This window comes from Pantherophis guttatus, chromosome 13 (genome assembly GCF_059756535.1).
Source record: "Pantherophis guttatus breed Tessera chromosome 13, ASM5975653v1, whole genome shotgun sequence".
Lineage (NCBI taxonomy): Eukaryota > Metazoa > Chordata > Lepidosauria > Squamata > Colubridae > Pantherophis > Pantherophis guttatus.
The window spans coordinates 6,245,321-6,270,863 of NC_142075.1; the positions used below are offsets into that span (position 1 = coordinate 6,245,321).

The 25,543-nt window shown below is 44.2% G+C and overlaps 1 protein-coding gene across 2 annotated transcripts in view; it reads left to right on the forward strand.

Moving 5' to 3' along the window:
* Positions 1-23,794, forward strand: part of IGF1R (insulin like growth factor 1 receptor) — a 236,939-nt gene extending 213,145 nt beyond the window's left edge. Inside the window, exons 13-21 of one of the 2 annotated variants that reach the window (XM_034435443.3) lie at positions 381-540; positions 2,475-2,580; positions 4,582-4,652; positions 8,638-8,867; positions 9,817-9,927; positions 11,754-11,913; positions 13,135-13,264; positions 17,876-18,010; positions 21,733-23,794. In XM_034435443.3, the coding sequence (XP_034291334.2) occupies positions 381-540; positions 2,475-2,580; positions 4,582-4,652; positions 8,638-8,867; positions 9,817-9,927; positions 11,754-11,913; positions 13,135-13,264; positions 17,876-18,010; positions 21,733-22,099 (1,470 nt within the window). In that variant the 3' untranslated portion in view covers positions 22,100-23,794. The remainder of the gene's footprint in view (positions 1-380; positions 541-2,474; positions 2,581-4,581; positions 4,653-8,637; positions 8,868-9,816; positions 9,928-11,753; positions 11,914-13,134; positions 13,265-17,875; positions 18,011-21,732) is intronic. The other variant, XM_034435444.3, reaches the window with a different exon arrangement.
* Positions 23,795-25,543: the final 1,749 nt, after the last annotated feature.

Here is a 25,543-nt window from a genome sequence, read left to right on the forward strand (position 1 = left end):
ACGGCAGTGATTCACTTAACAAATGTGGCAAGAAAAGTTGTAAAAGGGGGCAAAACTCACTTAACAAATTCCTCACTTAGCAACATAAACGTTGGGCTCAGTTGTGGTGATAAGTTGAGGACTGCCTGTGCCTGTGCTTATATTGTGTTTCCTCTTATGTAATGCTTCTTTTATTCATTTATTTGGTTGCATGGAGCCTCAGGGCTGTAATAAAGAAATTTGAAATTGAAATGCAGGACGGAGAAAGGAAAAAAAGTAGTTGGAGAAGATTCCAGAGAAACTTGAAGTCCTTTATTAATTGTTTTGCCTTGCAAAAGATAGATGAATTTAAAAAAAATGCGTTTTAATGTGTTCTGTTCTGTACTTTCTCAACTTTGCAGGAGAAACGGGAATGCGTTTCTAGGCAAGAATATAAGAAACTTGCTGGAGCCAAACTGACTCATTTGAACCCGGGAAACTACACGGTTAGAGTGCAGGCCACTTCTCTAGCTGGGAACGGATCCTGGACGGAGCCCATCTCGTTCTACGTCCAACCTAAACGTAAGTATTTTTGGTTACCCTGGAAGTGAAAAACAGATTTAGGAGGAAAAATGATATTATGATGAACTGGGTATGTTTAGTCTAACAAAGAGAATGTTTAGGGGAGGCATGATAGCCGTCTTCCAGTATTTGGGGGGTTGCCACAAAGAAGAGGGGGACAAGCTATTCTCCAAAGCACCTGAAAGCCAGATAAGAAGCAATGAATGGAAACTAATCAAGGAGAGAAGAAACCTAGAATTAAGGATACATTTCCTATCAGTGAGAACAATTAAATAAGTGAAATGGCTTGGATGTTGTGGGGGCTTCATCACTGATGGTGATGGTCCATCATTTGTCTGGAATAGTATTTTTCCTGTGATGGCGAACCTATGGCACGCATGGCACATGGAGCCATATCTCTGGACACACGAGCATTGCCCTAGCTCAGCTCCAGCGTACATGCGCATGCCGGCCAGCTAATTTCCGGGCCTTCCAGGCCCACTGGAAGTCGGGAAATGGGTCGTTTCCAGACTCCGGAGGGCCTCCAGGGGGCTGGGGAAAGCCGTTTTTGCCCTCCCCGGGCTCCAAAAAAGCCTCTGGAGCCTGGGGAGGGCAAAAAAACAGGCCTACTGGGCCCACCGTGCCATCACGTGCCAAAAGCGGGAGGAAGTGGGTGTGGTCGCATATGCAGGCTCGGGGGGGTGGGCGCATTGAATTATGGATGTGGGCACGCACGTGCACTACCCCCTCCCCACCGCACTCCCTCCGCTTTTGGCACGCGATAGCAAAAAGGTTAGCCGTCCCTGGTATAGGCATTTGAAGAACGGTTGCAGGAATTGGGCCTGGCCAGTCTAAAGAAAAGAAGTAGTAGGAGTGACATGATAGCAATGTCCCAAAATTTGAGGGGCTACCACAAAGATGAGGGGGGGGAGTCAACCTATTCTCCAAAGCACCAGAAGGCAAGACAAAAAGCCATGGTTGGAAACTAACCAAGGAGAGAAGCAACCTGGAACTAAGGAGAAATTTCCTGACAGTGAGAGCAATTAATCAGTGGAACAACTTGCCTCCAGAAGTTGTGAATGCCCCAACACTGGAAGTTTTTAAGAAGATGTTAGCCATTTTCCTGAAGTTGTGTAGGGTTTCCTGCCTAAGCAGGGGGTTGGACTAGAAGACCTCCAAGGTCCCTTCCAACCCTATTACTCCATGTTCTGTAATCCCAACCCCCACCCGTTATTTCATATATTTATTAGGCACCAGCTGTTTTGATGGGAATTTCCTCACTGTAAAATTTTTAACAAGGGAGAAATTTTTTTGAGTGGTCCCAGGTATAGTTAAGAGTTTTGTTCCGGAACATGCAAATGATCCCTTCTCTAAACGGCATTTTTTTGACGTGTTGGACTACAAGTCCCATATTCCCCAGCCAGCACACCATCTTAAACATAGAATTGAATAGTTCAACACAGTCCCGAGAGGTATGTACAGGTAGTCCTCGACTTAAGAACAGTTCATTTAGTGACCATTCAAAGTTACAGCAGCACTGAAAAAAGCGACCGACGGCCACTTTTCACAGTTACCGTGAAGCCATTCCCATGATCGCATGATCTAAATTCAGACATCTGGCAACCGGTTCATACTTATGACCGTTGCTGTATCCCAAGGTCATGTATGATTCCCCAAGTCAACGGGGAAGCCAAATTCACTTCGCAACCACATTGCTAACTTAACAGCTGCAGTCATTCACTTCACAGCTGGGGCAAGAAAAGTGGAGTAAAAGGGAGCAAAACTCACTTAACAAATGTTTCCCTTAGCAACAGAAATGTTGGGCTCAATCGTGGTCGTAAGTCGAGGACGGCCTGTGTTAGGACTGCCTCTGAAGGGTAATCCGTTTGGTGAAAGCATCTCAAAGTATACAAACGATGTTGCATTTTTTAAACTCTGGGTATTCTTCGTTGCAGCAGCAGACTACGGAAATTTCTTGCATCTGATCATCGTGCTGCCAATTGCAGTCCTGCTGATCATTGGTGGGCTCCTCATCATGCTTTACGTCTGCAACAAGAAGAGGTGAGACTGGCAGAAGGGTGGGTGGATCGGGCCCTGTTGCAAAGCACGGTTTATTACCCCCAACCGGAGCGCCTTTTAACCTGACCTCGATTCGGTGCCTGAGATTGCAGAGAGAAGGGAGTCTTATGAAACACTTTATGGTTATATAATATCTCTCTCTCTCTCTCTCTCTCTCTCTCTCTCTCTCTCTCTCTCTCTCTCTCTCTCTCTCCCTCCCTCCCTCCCTCCCCCCCCCCCCTCTCTCTCTCTCTCTCAATCTCTCTCTCTCTCTCTCTCTCTCTCCCTCCCTCCCTCCCCCCCCCTCTCTCTCTCTCTCTCCCTCCCTCCCTCCCTCCCTCCCCCCCCTCTCTCTCTCTCTCTCTCTCTCTCAATCTCTCTCAATCTCTCTCAATCTCTCTCTCTCTCTCTCTCTCTCTCTCCCTCCCTCCCTCCCTCCCTCCCCCCCCCCTCTCTCTCTCTCTCTCCCTCCCTCCCTCCCTCCCTCCCCCCCCTCTCTCTCTCTCTCAATCTCTCTCAATCTCTCTCAATCTCTCTCTCTCTCTCCAAGCAAATCCCAGAGAATGGAATAAATAATTCTGAACAAACATTATAGGCAATATTAAGTATTTCAAAAGTACAAGCAGCTTCTTCCTATCCTTCCCACCCCCCCGCATTTTAAGCAGTTCTCGTGCTTCTTTCCAAGCTTTTTTGTTTCATTTACTTGGCATAATTAAAATGAACAAAGGCAGGTCTCAGGGTATCTTGTATCGGGTCTAAGGCAACTCGGCGCAGTCAACTCACTGTGGCCATCTTGCTTCGGCCAACTGGCCACGGCCAACTCGCTGTGGGATGAGAGTTACAACAATATCGAGGAAATGGTGGAATAGAATCATTCAAGAAAGGATGGTGAAGGAGGGACAGAATGACATGGGAATGACAAAAATTAAAATTATTTTTAAAATTATTTTAAATAATTAAATTGAATTGTCGAATTTGTCCCGCAGCGAGTTGCCCTGGGGTAAGTTGTCTCATGGTGAATTGGCTGTGGCAAGTTGTCCCATCCCGATCTTGCGTCATTCATCCTTCCTTCACGGAGATGGAATACAATTTTCTGAAAAGTTGTCACTTTCTCCCGAGAGTTTTCGTCAAAACATTGGCAACTGTCAGTTTTTTCTACTATGAATTGAAGATTTCTTTCAAAGCTTCTGGAGTGGGATAGGTGGATGGGGAATAGTTAGAGGTAGACTTCAACTTATGACTGATTGCTTAGCGACCATTTGAAGTTATGACAGGCCCCCCCAAAAGTACTTACAACCAGTGGTGAAATCCAAATTTTTTTACTACCAGTTCTGTGGGCATGGCTTGGTGGGCGTGGGGTGGCTTGGTGGGAGTGGCTTGGTGGGCATAACAGGGGAAGGATATTGCAAAATCTCCATTCCCACCCCACTCCAGGGGAAGGATACTGCAAAATCTCCATTCCCACCCCACTCCTGGGGGAAGGATATTGCAAAATCTCCATTCCCAGCCCACTCTGGGGCCAGTCAGAGGTGGTATTTGCCAGTTTTCTGAACTGCTCAAAATTTCCGCTACCAGTTCTCCAGAACCTGTCAGAATCTGCTGGATTTCACCCCTCCTTACAACCCAGATTCAAACTTGTGATTGCGAGGGAAAGGAAGAAAAGGTGCCTCAGTTTTTCCTCACAGAGGCCTGTGTGAAAAGCTACGTTTACGCAACTCCAGAGATCAATTTTAGGAAATAAATATCACCTGAAAATGCAAATTTAAGGGATTCACCATTGCATAAGACGTAGGAAGTAACACATCGGATTCCTCGCACCTCCGTATAGCATGCTAAAAGTAGTTAGTGGGGTGTGGGCGTTTTTAACAGCAAGTCCCAGAACAGAGCGCCCAGGTGAGAGGCCCAAAATAGTGTGAAGATTCTGTCCTTTTATTTTATTTTTATTTTTTTTTGGTGAGAGGTGAGTATATCAACGTGAAGAAGTAATTGCTTATATTTTAACAGGAACAGCGACAGGCTTGGAAACGGAGTGCTTTACGCTTCTGTGAATCCTGAATATTTCAGCGCTTCGGATGGTAAGTTGGCTTTTGACGCTCTTCAGAAGCAAAGCCTTGGAGGTGGAGTTTGGCAGAAGGGAAGGGAAGCGTTCGCTCTTCTTGTTGAACAGAGAAGCAGTTGCTCAAGATGAAGTCATCTCAATCTCCTCCTCCTCCTCCTCCTCCTCCTCCTCTCTGCACCCTGCACTCCTTTCTAGCAATGTTGATATTACCTAGTTGGGTCATGAAACATTGCAAGAAAACTACCAAGCTCAGAGAGCATCAAGAACCTCACAATCCTCCCTCAACTCCTCCTCCTCTCCTTCTCCTTCTCCTTCTCCTCCTCTTCCATTTCTTTTTCATCCTCTCCTCCCCCCCCCACTTCCACCCCGCCTCCCCCTTTAGAATGATCCAAGTTGCTGCTTCAAAGCTCCCTGCTTTTTTTTTTTTAATTTGATTTATATGCCGCCCTTCTCCGGAGACTCAGGGCGGGCGGCTTACAATGCGTTAAGCAATAGCCTTCATCCTTTTGTATATTTATACAAAGTCATCTTATTGCCCCCACAATCCGGGTCCTCAATTTACCTACCTTAGAAAGGATGGAAGGCTGAGTCAACCTTGAGCCTTGGAGAGATTCGAACTTACTAATTGCAGATAGCTGGAGTTAAATTACAGTGCATTAGTCTGCTGAGCTATCCAGGCTCCTTTTGGCTAATGAGTGAAATAGCTCTCCTTCAGATGTCAGGATTTAAAGTTACCTTCGTAATTTTAAGACCTATGGACTTCCAACTCCCAGAATTCTTTTAACCAGCATGCTGGTTAGGGAACTCTGGGAGTGGAAATCCACACATCTTAAAGTTGCCAAGATTGAGAAACACTTGAAGAGTGGAGGATTAAAAAAGGATGCATCAAAAGTTCCCCCCCCTTTTTAAATTATTATTTATTATTATTATGAAGAACTGAACAAAATAAGCTCCCCCCCCCCACCTCTTTCTCTGTCATGCATTTCAGAATGTAGATTCTGTCGCCCAAGCTGGGGATTTTCAGGTTACAAGTTTCGATTTAATCTTGGGAGGGTCACTTCACCGTTAACATCGGAAAGAAGCAGGAGAAAGAAAGAAAAATGAACACTGCTGTTAAAATCTTGATTTTGTTTTTATTCTTGAAGTCAAAAAGGCTGGCTGTTGTGGCTCATTTTAAAAAGCCATCTCAGGGTTCAGGAGAAAACAAATGGCTGAAACATGCTGATGAATGTAATCTGAGATATTTTTATCTACCTGAGCGGTCATTTGTTCCCAACGGACTTTTAACCAACTTTGCATTATTTCACGTTCAAGAAGTACAGTTCAGATTCTAATTGGAGTATTCTTCTCCTTCCTTAAGATGTTTTGATGAGGTGCTGTGAGGCCAAATGTTAAATTGTCTGGTAGTTCAGATCCTGAAAATTTTGGCCTCCTACGATTCCCCTCATTATCTGCACATTTTCCTCTGGATCATCTGGAGGTGTAAATTGTGATGCTATTTTCCTAGATTCACTGATTTGTAATTGGAAACTTTAGCCATAAAGTTACGCATGATAAGTTTGGGTTAGGTGTAGGCTTAGCATGTTGTGAGAATGCAGGCGTTGTGGGTTCCTTTGCTAAGCTGTGAGTAAAGAAACACAGTTCAGTGTAACATGTCAACACCGTCGCTTTATATTCTTGGATTTCATCCATTCCTAACCTCACAATTTAGGGGCAGGATTACAACAGGATGGCGCCACACAATAGTTTCAAAGCATGTTATGTTTGAACGTAAACATTGGAAGAGTGTAAATTCGAAGAATGTAAACATTGGCCTTTTATAGTTATATTATTCCAGGAAAAGGAAACTTCCTTGTCTCTAAGGCTGTCAGCTTGTACTGTGGCTTTCATATCAGAATACAATAACAGATGTGATGGGACCTTAGAGGCCTTCTAGTTCAACCCCCTGCTCGAGCAGAAGACATCTTTTTTTTATATTGTGGCAATCAAAACTGGAGTGCAATCTTACCAGAAAAGTATAAAATGATACTATAACTTTACATGATCTTTTTTTTTTATTGGAAAAGTTTTACAAACAACAAATTTTTCCCCCATTTTCCCCCCTCCATCCCTCCCCAACCCCCCCAGACCCTCCCTCCCCATGACTTCCCCAAGGTGAATTCCATCCACATTATATTATGTCATACTTTACCACCCCTCTATTCCCCTCCCTGTGCACTATAAATTTTTACATCACAATAAACTATTTCACCCCTTATAAACTATACATTTCTACACAACATTTAGCTAAAAACTATCTGGTACTTCCTTGTTTTGTATTTATTCTGCACATAAGCTATCCAATTCTTCCACTCCCATGCATAAGTCTCCTGAGTCCGGTCTTTTAAATATGCTGATATCTTCGCCATTTCTGCGAAACTGGCCATCTTCAAGGTCCATTCTTGAGTTGTAGGCACATCAACTCTTTTCCAATATTGACCAATCAATAACCTGGCTGCTGTCACCATATACAATATCAATTTTGTTTCACCCACTGAAAAACCCTTAACTATACCCAATAAGAACAAATGAGGAGAAAATTGAATTTTTTTCTTTAGAACATTTTGCATAACCCACCAAATTTTTATCCAAAAAGAAAAGTATAAAATGATACTATAACTTTACATGATCTTGATGCTGTCCCTCTGTTGATGAAACCCAGGATTGCATTGGCTTTTTTGGCAGCTGACGCACGCTGCTGGCTCATATTTAAGTGGTTGCCCACTAGAACACATAAATTCCTGTCACAATTATTAGTGTTGAGTCAGGTGTCATCTATGTTACAATATCTCAGGGGCTGCCACAAACAAGAGAGAGTCAAGCTATTCTCCAAAGCACCTGAGGATAGAACAAGAAGCAATGGGTGGAAACTAATCAAGGAGAGAAGCAACTTAGAACTAAGGAGAAATTTCCTGACAGTGAGGACAATGAACCAGTGGAACAACTGGCCTCCAGATGTTGTGAATGCTCCAACACTGGAAGTTTTCAAGAAGAGATTGGATAACCATTTTTCTGAAGTGGTGTAGGGTTTCCTGCCTGAGCAGGGGGTTGGACTAGAAGACCTCCAAGGTCCCTTCCAACTCTGCTATTCTATTCTATTCTATTCTATTCTATTCTATTCTATTCTATTCTATTCTATTCTACTCTACTCTACTCTACTCTACTCTACTCTTTCCTATTCTATTCTATTCTATTCTATTCTATTCTATTCTATTCTATTCTATTCTATTCTATTCTATTCTATTCTATTCTATTCTATTCCTGTGCTTTTGGTTGCTACCTAAGTGTAAGACCGTATGATCCTACCACTGAACCAGTGGTGGATTGCTACCAATTCGCCCCGAGTCAGGTGAACCAGTAGCAGCGGCAGCGGGAGGCTCCGCCCACCCGCCTGGAGGTCTCTGTGCACATGCAGAAGCATCATGTGTGTACGCACCCACGAGCGAACTGGTAGTGACGGGATTTGAAACCCACTACTGCACTGAACCTCATTTTTGGGGATATGGCCCAGTCTCCAAGTCTATCCAGATCCTTCGGGATGTTGAGCCTATCTTCTTAAGCAGGGGTGTCAAACTCAAGGTTTAGATCTGGCCTGTGGGGCCGCCCTGGAAACAGCGAAGGACCGGCCCATGGTGTCTCTGCCAACGCAGCCCTCCGGAGCTCCATTTTCACTGGCAGAGTGCTCGGGCCACCACAGGTGCCCCCAACACAAGTGACGTGGAGCCGACCACACCCACCCTGGCCACGTCCACCCAGCGGGCCCCCCCCCCCCCCGAGGTCGAACACAACCCTGATGCGGCCCTCAGTGAAATAGAGCTTGACACCCCTGTATCTCAAGCGTGGGCTGTTTCTCCCCAGCTTGGGGTCCTCTGCAAATATAATGAGCTCCCCTTCTTTCCCCTCCTCACGCACCGCGGTGATTTTCACAAACTACTTTTGTGATTATTATTATTATTTTATAGTGTATGTGCCAGATGAATGGGAAGTGCCCAGAGAAAAGATTACGATGTGTCGGGAACTTGGACAAGGCTCCTTCGGCATGGTCTACGAGGGAGTAGCCAAAGGGGTTGTGAAAGACGAGCCAGAAACCAGAGTGGCCATCAAGACCGTCAACGAATCAGCAAGCATGAGGGAGCGGATCGAGTTTCTGAACGAAGCTTCAGTGATGAAGGAGTTCAACTGCCACCACGTTGTAAGTGACTGAACTCTGCCAAGCTGTGTTGATTTCTCGACTTCTTTCCGCCATCCCAGACTTACATGTACATTAGTGGTAGTCCTCGCTTACCAACCATCTTTTCAGTGACTGTTTGAAGTCACAACAGCGCTGAACTTGTGGTATTTAACAACCAGTCCTCAAAGTCCCAGCAGTCCCAGTGGCCACACAGTCACCTGATTGCCATCTAGACATTGGACCCAGGGGTGAAATCTTGTTAAGGAATATGCGCAGAGTAACCCTTGAGTAGCAAGGTTGTGCACATGAGAAACGACTGAGAGTGATTGTGAATAAGCACTGTCAATACACAGACACACTGAATTGTGATATTCTTTTACTTTTAGGAAAAAGCAAAGCAAAGTCCGATAAACAATCCAGGTCATACACAGATAAAGATAGTTAATTTGTCAATCCAGGGATATTCCAAAAACAAAGTCTTCTTACCAGTTGTTTAGTCATATGCAATAAAACAGTTCTTTTTGGAGTTGCAAACAGGAACAAGTACAGCAGTAAAACAATCAGTAAAACAGTAGAAAACAACAAGTAGCAATGACCAAGCAGTGATCATGCAGAGAGAACAGGCAGAAAGGAGCAGAGGTAGCAATAATAATGTAATCAGAAAAATAAGCCATGATTCAAGCTTCCTGTTAAGTACATTGGCTACAGAGCTAGCCAAGTATGATGCAATACAGCATTACAGTCTTAAAGCTATACATTACATTTTGACTGCAAACATGCATTGATGGTTTATATATATTGCCAACCCAACCAGTTAGGCTATAGCCATTCCCTAACAAATCTACTTACCTTCCCTACCGGTTCACTGTGGGAACGTAATGACTCCAGTCTATTCCTCTCTTGACTCCACCAGCAGGCTCGGCCTGTCCTTCTGCTACAAAGCATCTAATTTGCTTATTTCTTCTGTTAGGTTCGGCTCCTTGGTGTTGTCTCTCAAGGTCAGCCCACTCTGGTCATCATGGAACTCATGACCCGAGGAGATCTGAAGAGTTACCTGCGGTCTCTCCGCCCGGACACGGAAGTATGTTTGTGGTAGGGGTGTGGGAATTGCATGTGCTTTGTGAAAAGAAGATGGCTTCCCAAGTAATATAGGGTGTTCAACGAAGTCTAGTCCTTTGAATTGGACTAGAAGACCTTCGGGGTCCCTTCCGACTCAGTAATTCTCTTATTCTGAATTCTTAGGCAGATGTTTTCCGTGTTGCTACAGCTACCGTGTTTCCCCAAAAATAAGACCCTGTCTTATATTTTTTTTGAACCCTGAAATAAGCGCTTGGCCTTATTGCCATGCGCTCAAAAGCCCGATTGGGCTTATTATCAGGGGAGGTCTTATTTTGGGGGAAACAGGGTAGATCCATCCTATTCTGCTAGCCCATGGTTTCCATAAACTTGATTTAAGGAAGCCACCACTTTTTCCTTAACTGGTTATGTCGTGATAGGAAAGAGTTAAGATATTCTGCAATAGGCATGTTCAATTTTTGTGAGCAGGTAGGCAAGTATGAAGATGAAAAAAAGCTACTCGGTGTACAGAGATGCTCAATATTTAAACAGCAAGAAGTATTCCCTTCATTTACCGCGGCTTTTTCATTCTTCTTTTTTATAAATAACAAAACGGCAATCCTCTAGCCATTTTGCCCACCTAATTGTAAATAGCTGCACACGCCTTCCTTTGTCCCTGCTGCTTACTCAGCTGGCTGCTGGGCCTCTGTCTGAAATGTTTCGCCCTTACTTTTGACTCTGAATAAGCCAAGGATGGTTGTTTAGTGTAAAACAGCCCTGCTAATTGCTCGTGACTCTCAGTACAGCAGCCACCGTTCCCTTTTGCTCTTGCCTTGAATTATGAATGAGTTTTTGCAACAAACACTAATATTTAGTCATGCGGTTGACATTTAATATTCACGCTGGCAGCAGAAGATCAGTAGTCACCCTTGTGTGTGTTGTCACAAGTTCCAAGTTAGGCAGGAGAAAGCGGCTGGGGGGGGAGGGGAGAGTCCTCAAAAACCAAATAAAAGTGAAATTAGGGCTGGCAGATCTCGTTGTGTTCTTCCCTTCTCGCCGTCTTTGTGGATGGCTTCTGTTGTAAATAATTCATGGGGAGATAGTAGAAGCATCTGGTGTGTTTGTGAAGATGAAAGTGTGACTGTAAACCAAGCAGCGTTCCTTGAGCTGAGATACAGAAATGTCTTGGCTTCTAAAAACATGATCGTGGAAACAACCTTGGGGGCTGAGCGTGGACGACGTATGAACTTTTCTGTTTCTTTCTTTTCTCTCCCGTTGTACTATTGTTGTCTTTCCTCTCCCTTGTTGGATGTGAGAAAACATAGAGCTTTTGTTGGATGAAAGAGAACATGGAGCTCTTGTTGGATGAGAGAGAACATGGAGATCTTGTTGGATGTGAGAGAACATGGAGCTCTTGTTGCATGAGAGAGAACATGGACCTCTTCTTGGATGTGAGAGAACATGGACCTCTTCTTGGATGTGAGAGAACATGGAGCTCTTGGGTGAGAGAGAACATGGAGCTCTTCATGGATGTGAGAACATGGAGCTCTTGTTGGATGAGAGAGAACATGGAGCTCTTGTTGGATGAGAGAGAACATGGAGCTCTTGTTGGATGAGAGAGAACATGGAGCTCTTGTTGGATGTGAGAGAACATGGACCTCTTCTTGGATGTGAGAGAATATGGACCTTTCGGCACACGTTTCAAGAGGGGGTAGTTAGTTCCTTTGGACAGCCAATGAAACGAATGGCCAGCCGTGACATTAAAAAATGAGCCAAGTCTTGAGGTTGGAATAAGGAAAGAAAGCTCAACTTTCTTTATTGACTTGGTGGCGATCTCCATTTTTTCCTTAGAACAACCCCGTTCAGAATCCTCCGCCTTTAAAGAAGATGATTCAGATGGCTGGGGAGATTGCAGATGGCATGGCTTATCTCAACGCCAACAAGTTTGTCCACAGAGATCTGGCTGCCAGGAACTGCATGGTAGCCGAGGACTTCACTGTGAAAATTGGAGGTAGAACTTCATTACTACATTAAAAAAGGAACCATTTAATATTGTTGTAGACCCAACAGGCTGAAAATGTACAAGCAAGACTTGGTGACCCTTCCAAGAAATAGATAGGGAAAAAATTTCCAAGTTTGGTATGTGTGTGTGTGTGTAAAATCTTGAGTTCTTGATAGGCTTCATGTCCATTGGATAACCATTTGTCTGAAATGGTACAGGGGTTCCTACCTGAGCAGGGAGTTGGACTAGAAGACCTCCAAGGTCCCTCCATGAGTTTCTAACCAGTTCCAATCAAAACACTGGAGCGTAGCCACCAACTTTTAAGTGTTTTTGGAACTCATTTTGCAACCCGTATATAGAAGGGGATGGACATAACCTTGAAAATGAGAATGCAAGGAGAGTTACCTTCGTCTTAGATTTAATTTGATTCTAAACTTGACTGTAAAAACTATGATTTTTGTAATAGAGTTGTCAAAGTCTGGAATGCTCTACATTATAGTATTTCCTTGCAGTAGCTCAGGGGATGACAAAAGTAGACTTCCAATAGACTTTTAGTAGCCTGTTTTGTGCCTTGGCCCACCTTGAAATTATGACACCATAGGAGACGAAGAGAGGTTTTTGTAATAAAGGTGACATTAGAGATTGATACCTGATTTTGGAACCAAAAAGACCAGAATACATCTTCCCCAGCAACTAACTGCCAGATAAGCAGGGATTAACCCCAGACAAATAATCAAGCAGAAAACAATAGCCAAATCAAGGAACTACCAGAGAGAAAAATCACACTCCTGCCAGTAACAATCACGGGGCAAGCTACTGTATATAAACAGGAAGCAAACCCTACCCTTCTTCGCATTGATGATGTTACCTAGTCAGGTCGTGAAAGGTTTACAAGACAACAATCAGAGAGCACCGAGGACTTCATTTGTAGCCCAGCATGCTTTAAAAACAACAACAACAACCCTCACTATCTTTAAAATAATAAATAAATGAAGCTGAAATCGATAGGAAACGTAGTGGCCATCTCATTTCCCTCTCAATCTTTGTGATTGCAGATAAAATAAGGTATTTTAGTACGTTCCCAGGGGCGCTATAAAGCAGAAATAAAAGTTTGAGCTAATAGAGCTACACCACCGAAGTCTGCCGGCTAAACTTGGTTTTGCTGTTATTTTGATTTCTGCTTGAACTGCAATTTGCTGAGCGCATACTTGCCTGTTGTATGCTGTGTAGATTTTGGCATGACGAGGGATATCTACGAGACTGATTACTACCGGAAGGGTGGAAAGGGACTTCTGCCGGTCCGCTGGATGTCCCCAGAATCGCTGAAGGATGGCGTGTTCACGACCCACTCGGATGTTTGGTAATAAAGAAAATTATTTATCAAAGCACTCTTTGATTGCTCTTTGCCGGTCCCTGAAACTTGGGTTTTGATCAGGATTTCCAAACTTGGTAACTTTAAGACTTGTGGACTTCAATTCCCAGAACATACATTACAATAAAAACCTTTTAACACATTTTAAAACAATATAAATAGTAAAAAAAGAAAGAAAAAAAGAAATCTGGAGTTACCAAGAGTCTCTGATGCAGTGTTTCTCAACCTAGGCAACTTTAAGATATGGGGGGCTTCAACCCCCAGAATTCCCCAGTCAACATGGTGGCTGGGGAATTCTGGGAGTTGAAGTCCACAAGTCTAAAAGTTGCCAAGTTTGGAGATCCCTTGGTTTAGATCAGTGTTTCTCAACCTTGGAAGCTTGAAGATGGGTGGACTTCAACTCCCAGAATCCCCCAGCCAGCGCTGCTGGCTGGGGGATTCTGGGAGTTGAAGTCCACCCATCTTCAAGCTTCCAAGGTTGAGAAACACTGGTTTAGATAGATGTGGCTTTGAAGATACTCTGCTGTGAAAGCTGTAAACATCTCAGGGTGGGAATTCTACTTCCTTAGGGAAGCTTTTGTCATGCTTAACACCCCACCCCCACAAAAAAGTTCAAACTGTTTGGTTTTAAAACTGGTCCATTTCTCTGATTAGGCAGGATCCCTTACAGTAGATGTAACAGGAAGAACCAAATACAGGTTGTCCTCCACTTACAACCACAATCGAGCCCAAATTTTCTGTCGTTAAAAGTGAACTTTGCCTGTCCCATTTTACCCTGTACCTTTCTTGCCACCATTGTTAAGTGAGTCTGTGAAGTTTCCGAAAGATGCCCTAATTAATTCATGAGCCATGAGCCAAACTTCAAAAGAAATACAGTCATTTATTAGGAGCACCATTTCGGCAATATTCGGACGCAGTTAGGACTAATCCTCCGTAGATTTACGTTCCCCTATGACCCTGTCTCTCCCCTCCTCCCTGCCCATGTCATAAATCACATTCTCCAATTAACCACTTTGGCTGGCTGTGAAACCCAACACTCTCCTACTGATTGCCGTAAGAAAGCATCTATGGAATGTAGCTTCAGTTAGGGAAATCAATCAGCTCTATCAGTTCTCCCTCCTGCTCATGGCAACTTGAAAGCTTTGCAAGTTGACAGAGTCACTGCAGTTGTTAAGTCAGTAACGCGGTTGTTAAGTGAATCTGGCTTCCCCATTGACTTTGCTTGTCAGAAGGTCGCAAAATGTGACCGCATGGCCCTGGGAAACTGCCACCATCATACAGTAAATATGGGTCAATTGCCAAGCGTCTGAATTTTGATCACGTGACCTCGGGACCCTGCAACAGTCATAAGTACATGCCAGTTGCCAAGTGTCTGAATTTTGATTAGGTGATGGTTGTAAGCGTGGGAAATGGCCGTAAGTCACTTTTCAGTGCCGTCTCAACTTCGAGCAGTCACTAAATTTGTAAGTCGAGGGCTACCTGTGCTGGAATCCACTTGAGAGTGAGTTCCTCAATACGATGGCTTCCAAGTTGTAAGAGTTAAAAATGGGTGTCATCGTTTTTCCGTGCTAGTTTCCCACAGCCCCAGTGAAGCTTGTTAGATCTCCAGGCTTGGCAGGCTTGTAACAGCATGGCTGTTACATATAGATTTGTATATTTTGGGAAACCCGCTGCAGAATTTGGCTGCCGGCTGCAAAATTCTTGGGATGGAGAAAGCCATTGCTCTCTTGCAGTCCAGCTTTCTGGAAAAGCTAACTTTGGAGCGGAGCTGCCTCGTTTTTATTTTAGATTCCGCTGACGGAATAAAAATAAACACGGCAGAACTGAGGTTGTCGATGAGAGCTCATTTGGATCCAGATCCCAGAGTAAACGACATTTTGGTTACTATCAGGAGTTCCATAAGTGAATTTCAATATTTCAAGAGTTGTGGAGAATTCATAACATGCAGCAAATATGGCCTCCCTTTGGATAACGGTTTTTTAATGAATATTTTGAATGCGGCAGATATGTACAACTTGGAATATAACAGCCACTTTGGGTTATGTGGCATGAATAAATTAAGCAGGGATATTAAACTTCTGGCCATTTTTTTTTTCTTCTATAAATCTTCCTTAGATTTTCCTGTCACCGAGGCTTTCCTTTGTTCAAATGGGGCTCCAGGCATCTAAATATGGTGTCTTCTGAAAGAGCCAGCCATGAGGTCGGTCTTTCTCAACCTTGGCAACTTTAAGTTGTGTGGACTTCCAACTCCCAGAATTCCCCAGCCACCATGTTGACTGGGGAATTCTGGGGGTTGAAGTCCCCGTATTTTGGAGTTGCTTAGGTTGAGAAACACTGCATGATTAGATGCTCTTGGTAACTCCAGATTTCTTTCTTTTTAATGTTTCTATTGTTATAAAATGTGTTAAAAGATTTTAATAGTAATGTATGGTCTGAGTCAGTGGTGAAAACCAATTTTTTTACTACCGGTTCTGTGGGCGTAGCTTAGTGGGCGTGGTGTGGCTTGTGGGCGTGGCTTGGTGGGCGTGGCTTGGTGGGCGTGGCAGGGGAAGGATACTGCAAAATCCCCATTCCCTCCCCACTCCTGGGGGAAGGATATTGCAAAATCTCCATTCCCTCCCCACTCCAGGGGAAGAATACTGCAAAAACTCCATTCCCACCCCACTCCTAGGGGAAGGATATTGCAAAATCTCCATTCCCACCCCACTCTGGGGCCAGCCAGAGGTGCTATTTGCCGGTTCTACGAACTACTCAAAATTTCCGCTACCGGTTCTCCAGAACCTGTCTGAACCTGCTGGATTTCACCCTGGTCTGAATTGTGAGCAGCCCAAAGTCATTTGCTGAGATGGATGGCTAGAGAAATCAAATAAATATAATAAAAGGTGACATGATTTGACCATGAGCAGACAAAAGAGCATTGGGAGCAGGAGCAACTTCTGACTTCCTGCTGATTTCCCCATTGATTTCCTTGTGAGACTCTAGCAGAAAACATCAAAAATCTCCTTTCCCTTCCCTCTTCTCCCTTCCCAGCAGGATGGTAAACAGCCTGCTGGGAAGCTGTTTACCTGCCTGCTGGGAAGGGACAAGAGGCAAGGAGTAAGGGATTATGAGACTGGCTGGGAAACTGTCACAGAATGTTGAAAAATAAGGTCTCATAAGTGTAGCAGCAGCTAACACCATTGAAGCAGCCACAACCTCTCCAAATTTTGATCTCTTGGGAGTCCTGGGTCCTGAATTTTTGACACATTCTATATGTTAGCCCATTTAAGATGCCTTGGTTTAAAAACGGTTGCCCTATGATGCCATTTTATCCAGTTAATGGTCCCAACAACAAGAATTTTAATAGTATACAGATCCAGAATGCATTCCATAACCAAAGTAGCAAGTTAATGTTGAAGGGAACATCAATATTTTAAACTTCTTTTTCCACATGATCCAATATAATTAAAAAAAAATTGGGGGGGGGGAATTTAATTATATTGGAGAGGAAGGGGCAGTGGGCTTTTTCTTGGTGGATTTTGCATCAAAAGTTGCAGTTGCCACCTGAAGATGCTGTGTTCGAATGATGCTTTGGGAGGTCTCCATATCAGGTTTAGATGATCAATTTTTTGAATTTGGGCCATTATTTCTGTCTTCTGCACTCTGCTTACTGATTTATATTGTATTTGAGCTTTTCTTCCAGCCTCTGACCAGGGATTCAATAAATAGAATAAAATAAATCAACTGAATATGCTTAAAGCATGTTTAAGTGTCCCATTCAAAGCCGAATTTGGGGATTACATTGGTTGACTTAAAATATTTACAATTGAGTCGGATTCAGCGTGGCAGCCACACAAAGACAGGAGATAAAAGCTTCCAGTCTGTTTGCAACAAATCAATTTATTACCTTATCCAAAGTGTAGTTTGTACAATTGACTCCAAATTAAATTTCACCAGATCAGACCCTATGGGCTTTTTATTTTTTGGGAGTGCATAAAAAGAGCAGTGGCTGTTATTATTATTGATTCAGTTTGTGCCTACCCTTTTAGCCTGTGTTAATTTATACTTATAATTGCAGTATTATTCCCTAGTTGTATTACATAACACTGCCTTTTTATAGCAAAGTTCACACGCCTGTTAAAAAAGAACTATGATGGTGCCACACTGTCAACATAATCATAACGTATGTAAGTGACACAGTTGTTGTGACGCAGATACACAAATTTGTGGGATGTCGTCACTGCGGGAATTGTCTGCCGGTTGCACGTGCCCCTTTCTCCAATACCCAAGTGTTTCTGTAAGTTTTTATCAGTACAAGACCAGGCCCACATGGGAAGGTTCAATTAAACTGATTTATTGCTAAATGCCTATGCACAGGAATCTTCTCAACTAACAGTCAACACTTGGTTAGAATTAGATAAAGGCCAACAGTACTCAAAGGGGGCTGGACTTGGTTTGCTTGTGGCGATGTAAGGATGCTAGGCTGATGCCTGTTTTCACTCCTCCTCCATGTTCGGCCATTCCTTCTCCTGCATCTCTATACACGTTTTACTTTTGAGTTCCTCCAGACAAATCTTAAGCTTGAGGTGTCTCTTACGTTTCTTAACCTTTTCCTTGTAGGTCTTTCGGCGTTGTCTTGTGGGAAATTGCCACCTTAGCGGAGCAGCCTTACCAAGGCATGTCCAATGAACAAGTTCTACGTTTCGTGATGGAGGGAGGCCTCCTGGAAAAGCCAGACAACTGCCCAGACATGCTGTACGTATATCCAGACCTTCCCTGTCTTTGCCTGCCTTGTCCTCTTCACCTGACTGCTGTGGGATTGGCCCATCCCACTCGTGCCAGCAGAGGAGGCATGCTATGGGTCCCATCAGCCCGATTATTCCAGCTGGCGGGATCCAGGAGGAGGGCCTTCTCTGCTGTTGCTCCTGCCCTCTGGAACATCTGGGTCCCCCTAATGTGAGGTTGGCCCAAATCCCCCTATCCTTTCGTAAGGGCCTTAAAGATGTTAATCCACCAGGAATTCTGGGAATTGAAATGCACAAGACTTCAAGTGGCCAAGGTTGGAGGCCCCTAATCTAGTTCACATTTTTGAAATAAGATAGGGATCTCAACGTACGACTCATTCGACCGATCCTGGCTTAAATTTTCCACTGGAAATTTCCAGAAAAGAAACGGCTCCTTGTTAAAAGTTTTTTTTTTCCTTCTTCTTCTATCAAAGCAGGATTTTTTTTTTCATCTTTTGAATTCAACTGGGGACCCCCTCCTTCATTTTTCCAGAGACCCAGACTTTCCACCTTATATATGTTTTCCGAAGCTTTACGATGATTTTGCAAACCCGATTGTGTCGGGCTCGGCTCGGAGTTGGCAAATACAGAACTTGTGTGAATAGTGGCTTTCTGGAAGGAAAAAACACTATTTTGCTTGCCTTTCCCCCCCCCCTCCCCTTTTTTGGTTCGAGGCCCGCATGAGGGATGCAACTGCTTAAGGGGCCTCAGCTGTTTGAGATTCTCAGGAAAAGAGCTTATTTAGCCAGAGGGCTTAGACTGGTATCAGGTGACAGTTCAACCTTGTTTTGCTAGCTCGCTAGCTGGAGTCGGGCAAAGGAGGCGGCTGTCGGGGCGTTGCTAAGGAACTGAATTCCCCACCTTATTTTTATTTCCCCCCCCCCTCCTCAGAATGGGAAATCTCCAGCAAGCTTTGAAATTCTGCTAAAAACAGAGGGGAATTATTTAACCAGGCCAGCCAGGGGGGAACGGAGGGGGCACGGATGTGCAGATTTGCAAAGCAGAAAAGATGTTCCAGTCTGAATTTTCATGGGCAAAGAGCGTTTATTAATAAATCAAGACCTCCCCTGTTTTCCCCCTCTAGCAATTGAAAACGAAAATGATGTTTAAGCCCGGGTAATTAAGGTTGGGGAGATTTGTCTGAGGATAGCTTTTAAACTGCCGTTTAACGGGGGAGAACTGCTAATAGGTATAAATTGACATAATTTCTTGGATGAAGAAATGTTTTGGGTCCCCCCGTCCCCTGTAAGCTGATCAAATTACTCTCAATGGCTGGTCAGCTCTTCCAGCCTTCCCTTTTAGAAAGCGATAGATGAAAGCAGAAAAAGCATTTCTGCTCCAGTCAATAGCTCTTGAAGGTGTTTTCCTAACCCAGCCCCTCCAGGGACGGTGAAATCCAGCTGGCAGGCAGAGCTGTTGGCACACAGGTAGTCCTCGACGTACGACCACAGTTGAGCCCAACCTTTTATGTTGCTACGCGAGACAATTGAGTGAGCTTCGTCCAATTTTGCAACCTTCCTCGCCACAGTTGTTAAGTGAATCCGTGCAGTTGTTAAGTTAGCCATAGGGTTGTTAAGTGAATTGGCTATGGCTAGTCTAGAGAAGGACTGGGGGGGGGGGGGCGCGACCTGATAGCAATGTTCTAATATTTGAGGGGCTGCTACAAAGAAGAGGGAGGACAGCCTATTCTCCAAAGCACTTGAAGACAGGACAAGAAGCAACGGATGGCAATGAAACAAGGAAAGAAAAGAGGAAAAAAGTATAATTCCCAAGAGAGAGAGATGCAGCTTTTCCTCCCGTGGAGCAACGCCCCAACCTGAGGGTTGGTGAGGCTTTGAAGAAGTGGCAAGGAATTCCCCAGGACAAAGAGAAAGAAAGAGAGAGTGGGAGGGAGAGGGAGAGAGACAGAGGGAGGGAGAGGGACTGAGAGGGAGAGGGATAAAGAGGGAAGGTGGGAGGGAGGGAGACACAGAGGAAGAGAGGGAAAGAGGGAGCGAGAGGGAGGGAGAGAGACACAGAGAGAGGGAAAGGACACAGAGAGAGGGAAAGGACACAGATGGACAGAGGGAAAGGGACACAAGAAAGATGAGAGGGAGGGAGAGAGACAGGGAAAGAGGGAGAGAGGGAGGGTGAGAGAAGGAGCGAGAGGGACACAGGGAAGGGGAGAGGGAGGGAGGGAGAGAGAGGGAGAGGGACACGAGGAAAGGGAGGGAGGCAGACAGAGAGAGGGAAAGAGGGAGTGAGAGGGATAGAGACAGAGAGGGACAGAGAGAGGGAGAGAGATAAAGAGAGAAGGTGAGAGAGGGAGGCAGGGAGACACAGAGGAAGAGAGAGGGAGGGTGAAAGAGTGGGAGGGAGCCCCTTCGGCCGGAAATCAAAAGGGCAGCAGCTCAGCAGTTGTTGTTTGTCCTGCTTGCAAACGTCACTGCGTGCCAAAGGAAGGTGCCGTCAGAGACGCCTTTTCATTCCTCCCTCGTGATCCCCGTAGCTCCCCGTAGCAAACCGTCTCCCTCTTCCTCCCATTTCTGGAAGAGCCTTCGGGTTTCCGAGGCCTCGTCAACAAGGCCTTCGAACCCCCACCGGCTGAGGGAAACTTCCTTTTATGGCAGGCTGGTGGAATGGCCTCAAAGGAAGTGTCACATGGGCTTGCTGGCACATGTGTCCCGCTGGCCTCTTTGTGGTATCTCTTCCGCGTTTCCCTTCAGCCAGCCGGGCAAGGAGCTGCTGCTGCTCTCCCTGTCCTTGGTCCCAGCTGGTTGTTTTTAGACAAAGAGGCAGCTGGGGAAACGGACGGGTGTGAAGTCAGCGAAATGGATCTTGGTTCGTTAGATCTGGGGCAGATTTCTGGCTGGGTTGGGCCAGCCTGGCTCTTTGCAAATAAAAGAGGAAGAGGAAATAAAACCCAACATCTCCGGAACCTGGTTTTGTCTTTAAGACGGAGGGGCGGCATTAAGCAAAAATCGGGGAATGTTTATTTCTAATTCCTTTATTGTACAGATTAACAAGAGTTGGAAGGGACTTTATAGGTCCGTGATGGCACACCTATGGCACGCCTGCCACAGGTGGCACGTGGAGTCATATCAGTGGGCACGCAAGTGTTGCCCTAGCTCAGGTCCAGTGCGCAAGCGCGCCAGCCAGCTGATTTTTGGGCCTTCCGGTCCCACTGGAAGTCGGGAAACTGGCCTCGGGGGGTGGGTGGGGAAGGTGGTTTTCGCCCTCCCCAGGCTCCTGGAAAGCCTCTGGAGCTTGGGGAGGGTGAAAAATGGATCTTCCGGTCCCACGGGAAGTCGGGAAATGGGCCGTTTCCGGTCTCCGGAGGGCCTCTGAACTACTCAAAATTTCCGCTACCGGTTCTCCAGAACCTGTCAGAACCTGCTGGATTTCACCCCTGATCCAGGTCGTGGTTGTCACAAAGGTGCGTTTTTCAAGAGGCAACTCTGGACTTTCTGGTTTTTCTTTGAAAGCGTTTCGCTTCTCATCCAAGAAGCTTCTTCAGCTCACAGGGTTGTTCTTTTTCTTCTTCAGAAGGAGAGCTGAAGAAGCTTCTTGGATGAGAAGTGAAACGCCTTCAAAGAAAGACCAGAGTTGCCTCTTGAAAAAGGCACCTTTGGGACATTTTTTAGGCCGATCAAAAGCTAAACCCAAGTCTTTCTCGAATGAGACAATGTCTGCTGTCCTCTCTTCTCTTCCCAGCTTCGAACTGATGCGCATGTGCTGGCAGTACAACCCCAAGATGCGCCCTTCTTTCCTGGAGATCATCGGCAGCATCAAGGACGAGCTGGACCCAGCCTTCAAAGAGGTCTCCTTCTTCTACAGCGACGAGAACAAGCCTCCTGACACGGAAGAGCTTGACTTGGAGACGGAGAACATGGAGAGCATTCCTTTAGATCCTTCCTCTACCCTCCAGCCTTCTGACAAACACTCAGGACACAAAGCTGAGAATGGCCCGGGTGTCATGGTCCTCCGGGCCAGCTTTGAGGAGAGGCAGTCCTACGCCCACATGAACGGGGGACGCAAGAATGAACGGGCCTTGCCTTTACCCCAGTCTTCAGCCTGCTGACCTTGAGAAAACAGGTTGTTGGGTTTTTGGGGGCGTTTTTTTTTTGTTTTGTTTTGTTTTCGGGGTTTTTTTTTTGCAAATGCAGAAATAACACGGCTCGTGCACCTGAAGGGGGGTGAGCTTGGGAGGAAGGCGAGAGCAAGCGAGAAAATAACAATATATTCTTCAAAAGCCGACTGTACCTCAGTGGATCTTCAAGAACTGTCATTAACTGCACACAGGAGAATCCTCTCTTCGATTTCGAAGTCGAAATGACTTTTCTTATTTTTTTTCTTTCTCTTTTTTTGTCGTTTCAATATGCAAAGCAGGAGATCGCTTCGAGCAACAGAACTCTCTGTACATGTGGGGCACAGTCAGCCTTCTTAAAAAAAAAAACACTTTGAATTATTAACACTTAATAGCAACAGAAAAACAAACAAACAAACTTGAGAATCTGATGTGTGTCTCCCTTTTCCTCTCCTTTCTTTCTGCTTCATGATGGGAAACATGTCTGTGTGAAGTTCAACTCGATTTTTTTTTTTCGTTTCTTAAAATTTTACATCCGAGGAAAAAAAAACCGACAGGCCTACCAGCTCTCCTACTTCCCTTCCCTGCCTGACACTCTATAGGTGGTTACAAAAAAGAGAGAGAGAGAGAGAAAAGACTAGATTTTTTTTTTTTTACTATGATTCCTTAAAACTTTCTAGGATCACACAAAAGACCGAAGGATCATAACTTTTTCCAGCGCTGCCAAACTTTGCCAAAAAAAAAAAAAGAGAGAGAATTTTCTTTTAGGGTTTTCCTTGTTTTTGTTTTATTTCGTTTTTGGATTTTGTTTTTTTTTTTCCAATCACACATCCCCGTTGAAACAAAATACAGACCAATACACTCCCGTATCTATCATACACTGGCATTTTTAGAAAAGCTTAACAAAAAATTATTATTATTATTATTATTATTTTTTGACTGGACGAAAGAAAAAAACAGTTCTCTCTCTCTTCTTTTTTTAAAAAATAAAAAAAAAGAAACACGGTGGAGAACATAAGGGATGGTTGTCGAGTTAGCAACCCTGCCCGTTCATTCTGGATACAACTGGCATTGAGGATGCGAGCAACGAGGGGAGGATAGAGATGCTTCTTGTGCAGAAATTTCAACCCCGGCCCTCCAGAATGGAAATACAGACAAGCAAAACAGGAAGCGTTGCCATGAGTTGTTTCTTCTGGTCTTTGGCAGGCTTGCAAGGGGGGAAAAAAGAATTAAATGAAAAAGAAAAGAAAAAACTTAGAGAAACACTAAAAAAAAAAAACCCACACACACTCACAGGAGAAGAATGGGCAATTAAACCAGATTCAGGCCTCCGACTCTTCGATGACTTTTTTTCCCCCCTCTGTTAATAAGACTTCAAGGGGTCTTGCAGTTCTATGTTAGACCATGGCTCATTTGCATACACATTTGTCTTTTTGTGTCACTTTTATAACTTTTTTACAGTTCAGATACTCATCTATATGTCTGTACAGAAAAAAAAAAGCTGCTATTTTTTTGTTCTTTATCTTTGTGGATTTAATCTATGAAAAAGAAAAAAAATCTTCAGGTCAACCCTCTTTCCTCCTTCCTCTCCCCTCCGCCTGCCCCCCCACTTCCCGTCCTTCCATTTCCGATGAATTTCTTCCCTCATGCTTTGTACTATATATATAAAGTTGGACCTTTTCACCTTCATCCTGCCACCTCTTTTCCCGAACCGCCGTACCTGGATTCGCGATTTGCCATCGATGGTTTTAACACCTTTGAAAGATTTTCCTGGTTTCGTTTTTGTTTTTTGCTTTCTTTCTCTCCTCTTCTGTCTTCTCCTTTCGGGTTTTTTTTTTTTTTGCTTTGAAATATATCTATCTATCTATATATATTTATGACCGTCTATTTGGGTTAAAGCACGCTTTGTGGGGCTGACGGGAAAAGTACGTTGCCAATCGATGTTCATGCCCGGTTATGTATTATGCCCTCTTGAATCACCATCCTCTCTCTTGGCGCATACCCAGGTCTGTTACAGTGCGAGGTAGGATGGAGACTCAGGTCACAAAAAAAGAGAGAAAAAATTAACTATTCAATGCAAGGATGGGCAACTATGGCAGTTTTATGACCCGTGGACTTCAACTCCCGAAATTCCTGTCCCAGCATGGAATTCTCATTCAGGACCGGCTCAGGGATTCTGGGAGTTATTAATCCTTGATTTAGCATGTGGGTCTGCTTTTAGCAGTGTGGCATTGCCTCGCCCTCCTTCCCGTTGGCCCTTTCAAGCTTGGGTTGTCTCTCGCAAACCACCACAACATCCCGAAGTACATCAGATGTAGGTGAAAGGCTGCGTGCGGCCTTGTCTTTCCAAGCATCAGCCTTTCCATCCTAGGAAACAGCACGCATTTCATGCTTCGCCAGTGGTGAATTTTTGCAAGGTCGCTCAACTTTTCCTCTGATTTCCGGGTATCTTTGGCCACTGCTGCGTCCAAAAAGAGGAAATAGAGGATGGATAGAAGTTTTGGAGAAAAGTGATAAGGGGTGAAACCGAATTAAGGTGTTGCAATGGGTTTGGTTGAAAAAGAGGAGAACTCAAGAAGTTGTTGATAACTGGCTAAATCCAACTGTAGCCCGACGTGGAAATTCTGTGTTAGCACTGATTAAACCAAAAAAAGAAAAATATCTGGCAGCAGATGAAGGTTTGTTCTGGGTTGGAAATATTGATTCCTCTTCTTTTTTTAATATATATATATATATATATATTATATATATATTGGCCAGGGGTTTTGTGTTTGACTAAGAACAAAGAATTAAAATATAAACTGCTAGATTGTGACTGGAGATTATGAAGTTATGTTTGTAGTGCTTTCTTTCTTTTATTTTTTGCTTGTGTAGCTTCAGTCCCAACCATCTTTTCGCCTCCTCCATAGTTAACTATTTCCCCCCTTTTTTGAGAAAAAAAAAAAGAGCAAGAAAAAAAGAAAAAAAAGTATTCTATGTAGGATTCTTTTTATTTATTTTAAAAAATTTTGTGCTCTCAGTTTAAATCACTGTAGAAGTGCCCCATAATACATTTTAAATACTGAAATAAGGGTTTGTTTTTCTGAGTTATGACGGGACAGTTTTTATTTCGTTTTTTTTTTCAAACATTTTATCTACCTCACTCTTTTTTTTGTGTGTATATATATATAAAAATATACATCTCACGTTTTCTCAGCAGCCGACAATATACTGTTGAATACTGGCGACCTCATTTGTTATACAAACCACATCCTCCGGGTTTTTAGAGAAGAAGGTCACTGCTGAACACACCCAGACACACACACACACACAAAATCCCTTGGAGAAGAAAGTTGTTGCTGCTTTACACTCACAAATGCTTTTGTCTCTGTGGTGTGTTGTGGATTGAAAGCAGTTTTCACTTGGTTTTGAGTACAAATGAAAAGCTCCTGTCCCTCT